This window comes from Exophiala bonariae (genome assembly GCF_035927105.1).
Source record: "Exophiala bonariae strain CCFEE 5792 chromosome Unknown scaffold_10, whole genome shotgun sequence".
NCBI classification, from domain to species: domain Eukaryota; kingdom Fungi; phylum Ascomycota; class Eurotiomycetes; order Chaetothyriales; family Herpotrichiellaceae; genus Exophiala; species Exophiala bonariae.
The window spans coordinates 318285-332041 of NW_027042485.1; the positions used below are offsets into that span (position 1 = coordinate 318285).

At 46.7% G+C, this 13757-nt stretch overlaps 5 protein-coding genes across 5 annotated transcripts; 3 read left to right on the plus strand and 2 right to left on the minus strand.

The window, feature by feature from the left end:
- Positions 1 to 582: 582 nt before the first annotated feature.
- Positions 583 to 3294, minus strand: LTR84_001391 (uncharacterized protein; the record flags this gene model as incomplete). Its single annotated transcript, XM_064845015.1, has 9 exons — positions 583 to 844; positions 891 to 932; positions 991 to 1479; positions 1534 to 1709; positions 1764 to 2047; positions 2105 to 2302; positions 2351 to 2794; positions 2849 to 3119; positions 3175 to 3294. The coding sequence occupies 9 exons, from the start codon at positions 3292 to 3294 to the stop codon at positions 583 to 585; spliced, it is 2286 nt and encodes a 761-aa protein (XP_064707273.1).
- Positions 3295 to 3949: 655 nt separating this feature from the next.
- On the minus strand, positions 3950 to 5666 carry LTR84_001392 (uncharacterized protein; the record flags this gene model as incomplete). Its single annotated transcript, XM_064845016.1, has 5 exons — positions 3950 to 4129; positions 4185 to 4316; positions 4382 to 4978; positions 5043 to 5392; positions 5438 to 5666. 5 exons carry the CDS (start codon positions 5664 to 5666, stop codon positions 3950 to 3952), a joined length of 1488 nt encoding a protein of 495 aa, XP_064707274.1.
- A 579-nt stretch (positions 5667 to 6245) lies between these two features.
- On the plus strand, positions 6246 to 8091 carry LTR84_001393 (uncharacterized protein; the record flags this gene model as incomplete). The annotated part of the gene is made up of 2 exons (XM_064845017.1): positions 6246 to 7508; positions 7558 to 8091. The coding sequence occupies 2 exons, from the start codon at positions 6246 to 6248 to the stop codon at positions 8089 to 8091; spliced, it is 1797 nt and encodes a 598-aa protein (XP_064707275.1).
- A 2725-nt stretch (positions 8092 to 10816) lies between these two features.
- On the plus strand, positions 10817 to 11713 carry LTR84_001394 (uncharacterized protein; the record flags this gene model as incomplete). Its single annotated transcript, XM_064845018.1, has 1 exon — positions 10817 to 11713. One exon carries the CDS (start codon positions 10817 to 10819, stop codon positions 11711 to 11713), a length of 897 nt encoding a protein of 298 aa, XP_064707276.1.
- Positions 11714 to 12442: 729 nt separating this feature from the next.
- Positions 12443 to 13381, plus strand: LTR84_001395 (uncharacterized protein; the record flags this gene model as incomplete). Its single annotated transcript, XM_064845019.1, has 1 exon — positions 12443 to 13381. The coding sequence occupies one exon, from the start codon at positions 12443 to 12445 to the stop codon at positions 13379 to 13381; it is 939 nt and encodes a 312-aa protein (XP_064707277.1).
- Positions 13382 to 13757: the final 376 nt, after the last annotated feature.

A 13757-nucleotide genomic window follows, 5' to 3' on the forward strand; every position in this document is an offset into this window, starting at 1 on the left:
TAGTACCAGGAAAAGCTTTGAGGATTGTGCTGGGAGCTTTCTTTGCACTTCGACGTGTGTTGGCTGTAGCTGGAGTGTAGATTTTACAAATCACAAGGCGTGGAAAGGATCCCGTCAACGCGATGTCGTATTTTGCTAAATACTATGTGGTAATGTCGTCAATCCCTTGGCATACATGGGGCCGCCTTACTCCGTCATCAGTCACATAGTTTCTCTGCTGAAGCCAGTGAGTACTGGCAATAAACATTGAGCCTTCAATATCTCTGATCAAAATTGTACCAGTCCCAATATCCTCGTACGGCCAATACAACGTAGGTGAACCATTATTAATTGATATCGACTCAATTCTAAGGTCACTTGTGATTCCCAAAATCGAGACCTGGAACCCTAACGTTGAAAAGCGATTTTTTTCACCACGTTGCCTCCTATGTGCGTAATTCAGATATTGATAAACCTCGGTGGTCAGTACCAAATATTTCTCAGATAAGATAGTATTAGACTAGCGGAGGCAAGTTTCCCCACAGTAGAACAATTATAAGTAAAGCTAGGTACCTTTCGAATCAGGGGAGGTGTCCAAGGAGACTAAAGAATATTCATTGTTGTCACCTCTCGTGTTCTCGAGGAAGCAGTGTTCCGATCCGAAAGCTCCTGAAGCGAGGTCGACATAACCTCGAACAACGCTCGGTAGTCGGGTTTGGTCTTAGTTCTTACGATTTCGCGATCGATGTATGACTGCCCGGCACGAAAATACTCCAAGTCAAGCTTTGAAGATATTCGATGAGGATTTCGGAATATCCCCCTGTAAATGGCTGCAAGAGCTGCTATAGCATATTCTATGTGTAAACTTCAAGCAATTAGCAAAGAACAACATTTGGTATCAAGGTACTAACTTCGGGGCTGTGACATGCGGATGGCTGGCTTTGTCAGCGAGGCTGTGAACGTTAGCATACACGAGAAAGCAAATATGTGATGGATTTTTGAAGAACGTACTCATATAGGACTTTCACAAACTGTCTAGCCGCCGAAAGACAAATGACATCGCTCGCCTGTATCCGCGGATTTGGATGAGCTTTAAGAATGCTGGCGTTCGTGGGGACTGAAGTTATGCATGCCCAGTGCAGTGCCCTCAGCATGTTGTAGTATTCAAGATGCAAGAATGCAACAATTTGGTGCACGTCATGCTGCGCGAGTATCTCTTGTTCCGGCCGGAACTCCAGTGGAATCTCGTCTCTCCATTTCATCAGTGCAGCATCCAAGGTTGCCAATGCATCAAGTCGGGCTTCGACAGATTCAATGCGGCAGAGAATGCCACAGAATTGGTTCTGAACATGAGCCAGCTGAATGACCCAGGGAAAGAAGTTCTGTAAGATCGCGGGCTGTTTGGAGCTATCTAGACGCTGTGCGACTATCTGGATTGCTTCGGTATCATAGCAGTTCTCATGTATGGCAGTAGGTCGTCCTTGAGACATAGAAAGGATGCTATGAAGGGGTTAGTTGCTAGTATTGAGCAAATCAACGATAGAAGGACCGTACGCGTCGAGACCGAATGCTGTCCACCAAAGTCGAGACCGTAATGATGTTTGCTCCTCGGTCAAATCAAAATCACGCGGGCTCCTGCGATGCAATCCAAGAGTTTGCGCAAATCGAACAGCTTGTCCGCATATCACCCATGCCATACCAAGTTTTCGTTGAGTGATAAGAAATACAACCTGGCATAGTGAGCCGCCGCAGACGTTAATGCTCAGTGTGACAATATATCATACCTGAAGTAAAGAGATCTGGACAGTTACAACGGACGGCTTCGAAGCAATGAGAGGGGAAAGATTCCATGTTCTCTGAAACAGGCTATTCGCTGCATTGTTCGACTGTATCGATTCACAGCCAGAAGATGATTCGCAAGAGCAGCCAATGGCAATAACGAGACATAGAATCAGAACATCGCGAATCGACCTTTCTCCAGGTTCTTGGTCGTATGAACCTTGCCAACTGTCACAAAAGCTGTGCTCGTCAAGAACTGGGTAGAAGGCATGAACACGGTAGAAGTAAGCTGAACGAGCATGTTAGTGGTTGCTCAGGCCTTCGAGAATTTTCCAAACCGCATTACCTTTGACGCTGGCAGCAGCGAATGTTTTAGTAGGTAGCTCCATCATGGACGGTTCCACGTCCATGCTGGTATCAAGCTCATCGACGTGTGGCCCTGCATCAATCATCCATCCAAACGATGTGGCTTTGGAGACTCCAGGATTGCTCTCTGAGATCTCCCGAAGACCACAAGCCAGGGTAGCACCCAATGAGTTCAACCCTATCCATTTAGACCATCACAGTATGCACTTGATCAAATTCAACGTACCTATAAAATTGTTGTTGAAACCATCTTTACGAATAAACAGACCTGGTAAGATACGTTTGTGCTTAGCGTCTGCAGCAGCATGCGGTTTGAGAGATTGCAACCCAGATATCTTTCCTGTCCGTTGGTGAGATACCTGTTGTTGCGCTGAACTACTCGGTCTTATCGAAACACCCATTGCAATGTCTAGTGGACTCTGCTGGTCTTCGAATAAATTATGTTCTGCTAATGAATTTGCAGGTTGGCCAGTGAGTGAGACTGACGATGGCTCAGGAATACCACCAATCGAAATCATTTCATGTAAAGATATTTCAGGGTCCCAGAAGTCAAACGGTTCGGTAAACACCATATCTGACGTGAAATCCATGAAACTATTTGTTTGTGCCAGAGGCTCGTATGATTGAGTTATCGAACCCTCTTCCGGCATTTGTAGCCCTGTTCCTGGTTCTGGGGGCACAATATTAGTTCTATCATCCGGCTAATTTGAGCGGCAGAGCAAACCTTGCAAAGGCGTGTCCAGATTCAATTCATCTTGCATCTGAATGAGATGGGCTTCTTGGGCCAGAGTGCCCTGTACTTCAACGACAGAAACCCCATAACCGCGCTCGCGGTTGCTGGATGGACTGGTTGATTGTGCAACCACAGTAGTGCTTCTATTCCTCTGAGCTGATAAAGCTTGTCGTGCTCGTTGCTTTGGCGCCCGGGTGTTTTTGCATTCAACTCTGTACAATTGGCAATTTGTGCATGGCTGCTGATCAGCAGTGCATTTCAGCTATGGAGGTTGTTAACACAAATTCAGGGAATGAACAGTCATGCCGCAAACACACTCTTTTTTTCCGACAATAGTCACAGGCAACGGCGACACGTTTGGAATGTTTTGACGGAGTCTGTGAAACAACGCCGCTCTCGTCTCCAGCACCAGCATGCGCGGAATGAGCGTTCACCATCATGTGCGAAGGTAACTTACGAATAAGCTGAAGATCCCGACCTGTTATGTTGGAACGAGTGAGCGGGTTGCCTCTAGCAAAGTAATTAATAAAGTTGTGGAAAGACAAAGTTGGAAAGAAGTAGACAGTATTGCATCGGGTTGCAGATGTCATGCTCTCAGAAATACGGGGAAAGCACCTGGACGATTCTCCCCGGGATCTCCATTGTGCGGGCACAATTAGGTGGTCTAAGTTAACTAGTTAGTTAAGTTGGTCAAGCGAGAACCCAAGTCAATTCAGCTAAGCACGCCCAACCCGCTCGGGCTTCGTAACGATATTTCTTTCGCGGCATATCGGCCGAGATGGCCTGCACGGCGAAGGAATCATCTAGGATTGGGATACTTGCACATACACTCCACTGCCTCACCACCGACGATGAATAGCCCCCTAACTAGGAACCCCGCTGTCTAACTTGTATACTTAGGTAGGTACATAGGTACCTAAGTATTATTTACTGTGCTGAGCTACACAAGTAGGCAGAGAGTAGTCCCTACTTGCCTAGTCTAGGTGTTCTCCCAAGAGTCGTAACCACTCGCAAATATCTCAGCTCACTACAACTCCTACCATTCACTATTCCTATCTGGTAATCTTCGCTTTGCCTTCCAGAACAGCCACATTATCGTATAAAGATTCGTGCGTTATATTCTTGTTTGACAAACCATGAACTGGTGTATTTGGTTTTCCCCGCTCCTCCCACGATCTCTATATCGAAGTTCCGATATATCTGAGGGAGGACTTTCGTGATCTCAAGCAGGCTGATATTCTTGCCAAGGCATTGTCGTGTACCAGCACCGAACTGTAAAGATACTCAGCACGATACTCGCAACAGACATGAGTTCGAGCCAACTTACTGCAAATGATGACGCACGATCGGGTACTTGTTCAGTCTTGGATAGCCATCGCTCTGGTCGAAATACCCACACATCAGAGCCATATGTGTCTTCATCGAAGTGTACCGCCCAAGCATTGCTGCCTACTTCGGTCTATACCTCATGTTCAGAATGCCAAGTTTTTTCCAAATTGAGTCAAGGATAGGGGTGCAACTTACACCTTCGGGGAAGAATCTGCCCTCGATTACCTTCCCGCCTGGTGGAACTGTCCTAGCCAACTGCTTTCCCACTGCTGGGTGTATACGGAGGCCTTCCTTGATGACTGCCTGGAGGTATTCCAAACTCTGCGACTCCGAGAACTTGACAGGATCAGATATCTCACCTCGGCTTTCGTGTTGCTGAAGCTCGTCGCGAAGCTTCGCTAGGACGTTGGGGTGCTCATATATTTGATAGATCAAACCTCCCAAGCTGATGCCTGTGGTATCTGACCCAGCGATCACGTTGTTGGCGAAAGTGCCAAAAACGTCCTCTGACTCGATCTTCCCTTCCTTCTCGAGCTTTAACAGTTTACTGAGAAAGTCTGCACCGATATAACGATCTGGCTGCTGTCGGCGTGCCTCGATCTTGCCTGATATATAGTTGTAAAGCCCCGTTGTAGGAGGCGTCCTGCCGAGGAGCATCAAAATCTTGTAGATGAAGGAATGCCATTCGTAGTAAACACCAACTAGGTTGACGTAGTCATGCATATAGTCAATTGCCGTGATTAGACCGTATGTATCCATCTCAGAAATCATCATATTCAGCGATTCAGCAGACTGGTCCGAAAGATATCAGCTAGGATGAACGCTGAAACGAAAACTCGCAGGTTTGGGGACTGACCGTAATATTTGCAACAACGTCAAAAGCATACAATTGCATGAAATTCGGTAAATTGATTGTTCGTCCTTGTTTCGCAAAATCTTTGAATTTATTCTCCAGTACTACGTTTTGATCATCAACTGCAGATTCATACGAAAGTAATGTAGTCATTGAGTACAATGCTGCCGATTTTCTTCGCATCAGACTATGGGAAGAATTGTGGATTTCTTTCAGTATTGTCTTCGATCCAGGAGTACCGAACGTATCATAGAAGTGCGACTTGGGAAATCCTGAGGACATTGAATAAATCACTTTGATCGCCTCTGGACTGCTGAAATCATAACGACCAGGACCAATTCGCACAATAGAGCCTATTCAATTAGAGATGATCTAGAAAATTTAGAAAGGCAGAATACCATATTGCTTGTGTAGCTTGATTATTTTCTGGTGCCAACCCCCTGAGGTGATCTGTTGCAGTTCCCACAGTCTGGTGAAGCGTCCTAGGAAAGGTCCTTGTATGTCCCTCAGGGGGTCGAAGGCAAGACGGTAAGCAAAGGTGAATAGGGAAATACACGCAATCGAGATGGCAAAAACTTTCGCCAGATGAACAGCAGATTCACCCTCAGATTGCAAGAGACCTAGCATTTTGCCAATCTGCAATTAGCAGTCAGAAGAGGAGAAGATAAGACGATCCTTTGACAAGAAAGATCGTGGAAAATTTTCAGATGTGAAACGACATCTCAAATGTCATTGACCCATGTAGAGATGAAATGGTGTACTTTGTAACAGCTCTGAGTCCATGGCAGTATCTGATTTTATTCCATTTGGGCTTGTGTTGCGGTAGCTTCCAAAGCTTTGCCAATTATTCCACACTGTTGGACCGTACACAGAGTCCTACCCCACAGCAGATCCCGAACTTGTTCGTAATTCCTGGGGACAACCTAAGAAATTATTTCCCCGGATGACTGGGTTCCGGATACCCCAAGCTTCCGGGGAACGTGTGAGATATTGCTCAGTCACATTAGGTTATGGACGGGATGTGAATGTCCACACATGTCTCCATGTTCATGCATGATATCCAAAGAGCATTTCCGTGCCAAATAAGGATTATTACTAGACAACAGATTCGAACCTCCTGTAAGCATTTTCGCCTTTACAGTAAGAGGAGGTTTTGATCTCATCAAAGCACTTGACAACTTGAAAACTTGACAACCAACCGGCGCTATGTCTACTACCGCAGATAAATTGAGAGCTCAATTCCCCGATGTGAATTATCTGAAGTTAACTGCAGCCTCAGAGAAGCCTGAATATCGGTATCCTGGATTTCGACCAGGCAAGGAGATACTCCCAAAGGGTCATGTCAGAGACAGTGGCCACCGGGCTTTCCACACGGACGTCATTTTCGAGCGTGATGTGGGCGTACTCATGAGAGACGGCATCACTATTTATACCGATATCTTTCGACCTGTTGATTCAGACACGACTAAGATCCCAGCAATTCTGCCTTGGAGCCCCTATGGGAAAACTGGCAGCGGTGTATACCGTTATGAGGATCAAGGACCCTTCAGCTGTGGCGTTCCCAAAGGAGCCACGACTGGCTATGAAAAGTTCGAGGCGCCAGATCCAGCGGAATGGTGCCCACGAGGATATGCAATCGTCAACATAGACGCTCGGGGAGCTGGTATGTCGGAGGGCAATACTGTGTGGTGGGGTCAACAGGAAGCAGAAGATATATATGACACAATTGAATGGCTGTCGCACCAGTCTTGGTGCAATGGTTCAGTTGTCATGGCCGGAAACTCGTGGCTTGCAATCGCTCAAATAAACTTTGCTTCCCGATTGAGCCACCCAGCATTGAAAGCCATTGCGCCGTTCGAAGGCATCAACGACCCTTATCGCGATGGCATGGTTCGGGGTGGTATTTTGTCGAAAGGGTGGATAGCTTTCCATCAAACCATAAACGCTGGATTTGCTGGGCCAGGCTGTGCAGAAGACATAGGAGGTGCGGTGCTCAAACGCCCTCTTTACGACGACTACTGGCGTAGCAAAAACATCAATACAGCAAATATCGATATACCTTTATATGCTACAGCATCGTACTCTGCCACTGGGTTTCATCTCGATGGCTCGATCAAAACTTGGAGGAATGCTAAGAGTAAGAACAAATGGCTGAGAATACACTCCCACCAGGAATGGTACGACTTGTATCGGCCAGCAGTCACGGAAGATCTGCAGAAATTCTTCGATCGATATAGCAAGAACATCGACAATGGATGGGAGCAAACGCCACCAATAAGATTATCTCTCCTTGGAATGGATGGCAGTCCGGCACTCACGATCATAGATCGGCCAGAGAAAGATTATCCGTTGGCCAGGCAAACACTCGTCAAGTACTACCTTGACGCTTCAAATCGGAGTCTAAGCCTTGATGTACCTTCATCAATCTCGGAGACATCGCATGAGGCTCATAGTCTGACAGCCGCATCGGTAAGTAGGCACCATCTTGTGATTTTCCATTGCTGATTGACGCCGGCAGAGCTTTATCCTACGTTTCTCAGAGCATACGGAACTCGCTGGCTATCCAAAGGTTACCCTCTGGATGTCTTGTGCTGAGAAGGACGATCTTGATGTTGGTGTGGTAGTCCGCAAACTTGACTCTATGGGTGAGCCGATGACTTCGCTCAACTATCCCTGTCCCGTTCCCCATCACGAAGTGACTACTACGATGATATCAAAGTCATATGGTTCCGAGGGATTTCTCCGTGCCTCACATACCATTTCCAGGGATGATTCGCTTTCGAGTCTCGACGGACAGGAGATCTTCTATCACCATGATCGCCGTGAACCGGTTCCTCCAGGAACAAAAGTTCGTTTGGAATTCACAATTCGACCAATAGGTATGGTATTTGAGAAGGGTGAGGGCCTACTATTGAGCGTTGCAGGCCATTCTCAAGCATTGCTTTCGTTTGTTGGTCTTGAGCCAAAAGAGCCGACAGACGATAATGTTGGTCTGCATACTATTTATACTGGGGGAGAGTACGATTCAAACCTGATAATTCCTGTGGTATAGTGATAAATCACGAAGTACTGGTCGGTATACACAACTCAACATGGTAAAGATCATATTCTGTATTCAATGTTGTCAACATGCAATTAATTAGACATTCATTGTAGAAAGGGATGTCCATGCAACAGTTGCGGCCGCGCATTTTGGCACGGCATTACATTGCTTAGAGACAGGAAGAATGAGAAAGAGGTTAATGATTAGCCTTACCCTACGGAGATTTCCAAGACCTGCCTCAGGCCTACCGGTCTCAAGAGTCAAGACCATGCTCTTCACCATCACTTTCTGTGGATTAGTTCGAGTAAAAGTCCTCAGCGTATCTTATCCGCATGATCAATATTACGCAATCCCGGATAGAAAATGAGCCTGCTAATCTCGACAACCAAGCAGTGGCACTGAGCAGTGGGGATCCCGAAGATAGTGCAAAAAATGCAACTTTAGGTTCAGGTGAGCTCAGCGTGGTGATGATAATACCGCATTAGGCAATACGTCGACACTAAGTCACGCACCCATGTAATGACCCACCCGTGTAATGACCCACGCGTCGAGACGCGCACGTTTTGACCACTCCCCCTCTTCTACACCTAACTACACTCTCAAACGATCTGCTCGTACGATAAAATGGCATCAAGTCGAGAGGCTAGGATCCAACAAGCCATTTTAGACTATGAGACTCGTCGATATCCAACTATTCGCTCTACCGCCGCGGCAAATGACGTGGATCGAAAGACCCTAGGCCGTCGACTACAGGGTAGTAATTCACGAGCTATTGCTCGTAAACCACAGCAACTCTTATCAAATCAACAAGAGCAAATGCTCGTACGATGGATACTCGACCTTGAGGCGCAAGGACATCCTCCTAGCTTTACCCAAATACGAGATCTCGTCGTAATCATCTAGGGCAATTCTACAGGGCCCTCAAGCATCGGCCATAACTGGATATCACGATTTATACAGCGTCATCTAGAGATTCACTCTAAAGTAGGTAAAAAGATCTATAGTTTACGTCTCCATAGTACTACTCCTAAGTCCCTAAATCGCTGGTTTAAGCATTTAAATACTATACGAGAGCGATATCAAGTTTCCTAGAAGAATGTCTACAATATAGACGAGACAGGTATCGCCCTAGGCGTCTATACCAATCAACGAGTAATCGGTAGGACCGATACTACTCAATCATATAAAGCAACACCAGAAAACCGTGAATAAGTCTCAATTATCGAGACTATTTCCGCAAATAGCCGTCGACTACGATATCTCGTTATATTTAAAGGAAATACACTCCAATCGACTTGGTTTACCGATCCTAAGATCCTAGACTACTTATATACGGTCTCACCAAACGGTTAGACCTTAAACGATATTGGATTAGCCTAGCTACGTCAGATATTCCTTCCTTAGATAGCGACAAATAACTATCGACTACTCCTTCTCGACGGGCATAAAAGTCACACTACATACGAATTTATATGGGAATATCATATTAATCGAGTAGTGTTAGTCTACTTAATACCTCATTCAAGTCATATCCTTTAGCCACTTAATCTTGCTTACTTTTCACTCCTAAAATACCGTTATAGGGATGAAATCGCTAACTTAGCAAGGTACGACGACGCCTCGGCCGTTAAGAAGAGCAAGTTCCTCAAAACCTATGAGAAAGCAAGCAATAAGGGCTTATCCTCATATCGTATCCGTACGGGATGGAATGCGGCTGGCATTTATCCTTGGGATCCTCATAAAGTTATTCGATCTCATCAAGTCCTCCAAAGCAGCCAGAATAAGCGAATTCTACCATCTACGCCGCCATCACGTAGGCAAAACTAATATCTAGTAATAGATATTCGTACACCATTCAATCAACGCCAAATACGACAGGAAACGGAGTTAATTTCACGACACGAGACTCTTTCTCGCTTAGTCCGTTTACTACTTAAAAAGACGGGTAAGGTATTTAACCAGCTACAGTGGGATATCACTATAAAATCACAAGAACTCGCAAACTAGCGTGTACAGCTGGATGAACTAGTCGCTAGGAGACAACCGCGAGTCGCAATCGACTGCAATAAGGTATTTGCGAGTATCGAAACGATTAGGCAAGCTAGGCAGGGTATAGAGGCATTGGAGGCGACAGCGAGGTCTTCTGTACGAACGAATACTAGAAATACTACGCGAAATAGGCAGGTGAATGACGTCCTGGCACCATTCGTACATCAATTCAGTGCCAATGAGTCTGTAGGGTAGATAATTATAAATTTATCACCTTGGTGGCAATGCCTAATGCGTGGGTCATTACACGGGTGGGTCATTACATGGGTGCGTGACTTAATGTCAAGGAACGACATCCAATCGCCCAAGCCCCATCGAACCTTGCTTAATCACCTGCCAAGAATGAATACTTGTGATTACCTAGGTAATATACGAAACCTTTAACTGTGGATTGTGTCAATGTCATCAGCATCCACGACTGGAACCTTTGTCATCACTTTAAGCTTCAACGCGCTGTTGCAATCTTCGAGTTAAGCACGTCGAGGCTCGCTTAGTGTTGAGTGGTAAGAACGATGAGCACAACCCTCCCCGTCACGAGCGAGTCTGTAGGAACACTTGGCTTGCAATTATGGAGCTGACATTATAAATGAGGTTCCTCTCCGTCCAGAAGGTTACATGGAAAGCAGGCTTTACACCTAAGTTACACACGACGAGAAAGAACTGAATCACCCAACTTGTGGGCGTGATGGCAACGGTTGAAACAGCAAAGACACAGTACGTTGTGGCATCTGGTTGCAAGTATGCATACCGCCACCTAGGACCCGCGCTCGAGAAGTCCACCCCAATTGTCTTTCTTCAGCATTTTCGTGGAACAATCGATCATTGGGATCCTTCCCTCATCAATCTCATTGCTACAGAGTACCCTGTGATACTGATCGATAATGCCGGCGTTGGGCATTCCGAGGGGGTGGTTCCAGACACGGTGGCGGCTATGGCTCGCAATATCGAGGCTGTTCTCGAAGCACTGAAGCTCAGGGAGATTTACCTTTATGGCTTTTCACTGGGCGGCATGGTCGCACAGCAGGTGACGCTCGACACTCTTTCATCAGGACTTGTGAAAAAAGCCATGTTTGTGGGTACCTCACCAGGCGAAGGCCCAACGACACCAGCTGGCACCTTGGAGCTACCTTCAGATGTTAGCGGTCTGCAAGCAAATTCAGGCGCTCCAGAGCCGAAAATGGAGAACATGCGCAAGCTGTTCTTCTACGACTCAACAACTTCGTCCGCGGCTGCCGAGAAGTGGTGGGAAAGAATACACCGGCGCAGTAAAGAGACCAGTGGCGAGGCCCGTGCACCGTACTTGCCTATTGGCATGAACGTGCTGAACATGGTAAAAGCCGGCAGGAGCTGGGATGCTGGGGAAGGCGTACTTGACCGCCTGCACGAAATCAATATTCCTGTCTTTATCGGAAACGGCCACAAGGATTTCATGTTACCAACTTCGCGCAGTTGGCTCATGAACAGGGAGTTGCCAAACTCGATGTTGATTATCTACCCAGATAGTGGGCATGGTGCCGGATTCCAGCATGCTGAGTTACATGCTCGCCACATACTGTCTTTCTTAAAAGATGGCATTCCATGAGTAGAATGTTAAGTATTCCATGAATAGAATGTCACACTATAATGCTTATCACATGGACTTGAAAAGGCTATTTCGTTTGGAAATGTAGACGGTGAAAAAGCCCCAACCTCTTAAAACCGTTCCCTTGGTGTCTTGTGAACAAACGTCATAAACACTGGTTTGGGAAAGAGGATAAATCGCTTGCAGCTGAGAGACTTCGTAAAATTTTGTGCCTGGCGATCACTAATACGGTGTACAAAGATAGTCGTAGCACCCCTGCATGTGCATCACACATTGTCCTTCGACTGCACGACGAGAGACTGTGGGTCTCCACGGGTCCCATAGATCTAAATGTGTGCTGGTAGCTTACTAGTCGGAGTGCTGAATAAGAGTCGCTATCAGAAGAAACTTCGATGCAGGGTTATTCATTTTACACTTTGGCAAGGGTTTAAACAGGACTTGAATATGAGCTATTGTCATCATCTGGTCCAAAATGACGTTGTAATGCTCGGTGGCCAACAAGATGTCGGCTGTGCTCAGATTATGGGGCAACCATGCGAGTCTGGGTTATGGGATTGCATACTCGTGCGAGACGGCTGACGAACTCGGCTGCCTGATGATTAAGTAGTCGGTTAAAGGATGTAGGCAAGCTTCGACCACGAGACCGGATGCTGATAGATATATAAGAGGGCGCGTCCACAGCCATGCCGTGGGACGAGAGAATCGCATCGACTATCGCCTTGCTTAAACATGAAATTCACAGACCTCCTCCTTATGGGTAGCACCATCATGATAGCCATAGCTGCGCAGCCTTCTCCCATATGTACTCATGCCACACATGACCTTTCGGTCTATGTCTACCATCTCGCGCCCGAGCCAGTCTCCTATCAAGGAAGCCGCAATCTCACTTTCTCACCCACAGCATTCACGTTGCTCGTCGGCGCTCATTCAGCCGTCTTAGTCGATGCTCCAGCCACAAATGCCCAAGGCGCTGAGGTAGCCTCATGGGTCTCCTCTATACTGGGCAGCGACAAAACGCTCCAGAGCATATATATCACGCATGGCCATGGTGATCATTTTTTCTCTGCTCGTTCCTTCCAATCGATCTACCCCGCGGCAAATATCCTGGCAACAGTTCATGGGGCGGAGCACGTCGCACAGCAGTATAGCGAGCCATTCTACAGTAGCTTCTGGGGTAGCTTGTTCGGAGATACGATCGATACTGAACCGCTTGAAGTGCAAACCCTGGGCGACGATGGCATCTTCCACCTTGAAGGGCATGTACTCCGAGCAGTCGAAGTAGGGCAGGGTGACACTTACAACAGCACTGTCCTTCATGTACCTGGTCTGGATCTTGTGGTTGGGGGCGATGTCGTGTATGGGAACTGCCATCAGTTGTTCGCGGAAGATCACACTCCCGAGCTTCGCGGCCAGTGGTTGGCCAGTTTACAAGAAGTAAACGGTCTGAGGCCGAAAGTGGTGATCCCTAGCCATACTTTACCGCAAGATGGATATGGTGCAGAGCATGTCAACGGCACAATCGACTATATCAGGGCGTATGAAGAATTGCTGCCGAAGGCGAAGGCATGGGAAGAACTAGAATCAAGCTTGAAAACGAGATTCCCAAAGAGAGATGGAAGTTTCATACTTAGGTGGAGTTCTCAAGCACCTTTTAATCAGGCCTTTTAGTGGTATTGGCAGATCAGAGTGCCTAGATAGCCCTGGTTTACGTTTGCCATTCTACGATACTGTTGTGTTGAATTAGAAATAATTGGGTCTCAAGGGGCCGTGTTCTTCAGCTTCAGCCTCGCGATCTCGCTAACCGGAGCAACCGGAGCCAATTTTACCCTAGTCTTAGAGGTCAAGTTAGTATATCTCTATCCGGCACCGCCTTGGGAGAGTTGCAGGCGTCAAGACCATGATTAATCCCGTGATATAACAAAGCGTTGATTGAACATTTCCAGAAAGTAATATGGTTGTGTCCATTACTCCATATCGTCAGTACCAATAAGACGATTGCGCTGATGATCAATGTGTATGAGGCGATCATCCACGCTCAAAACAC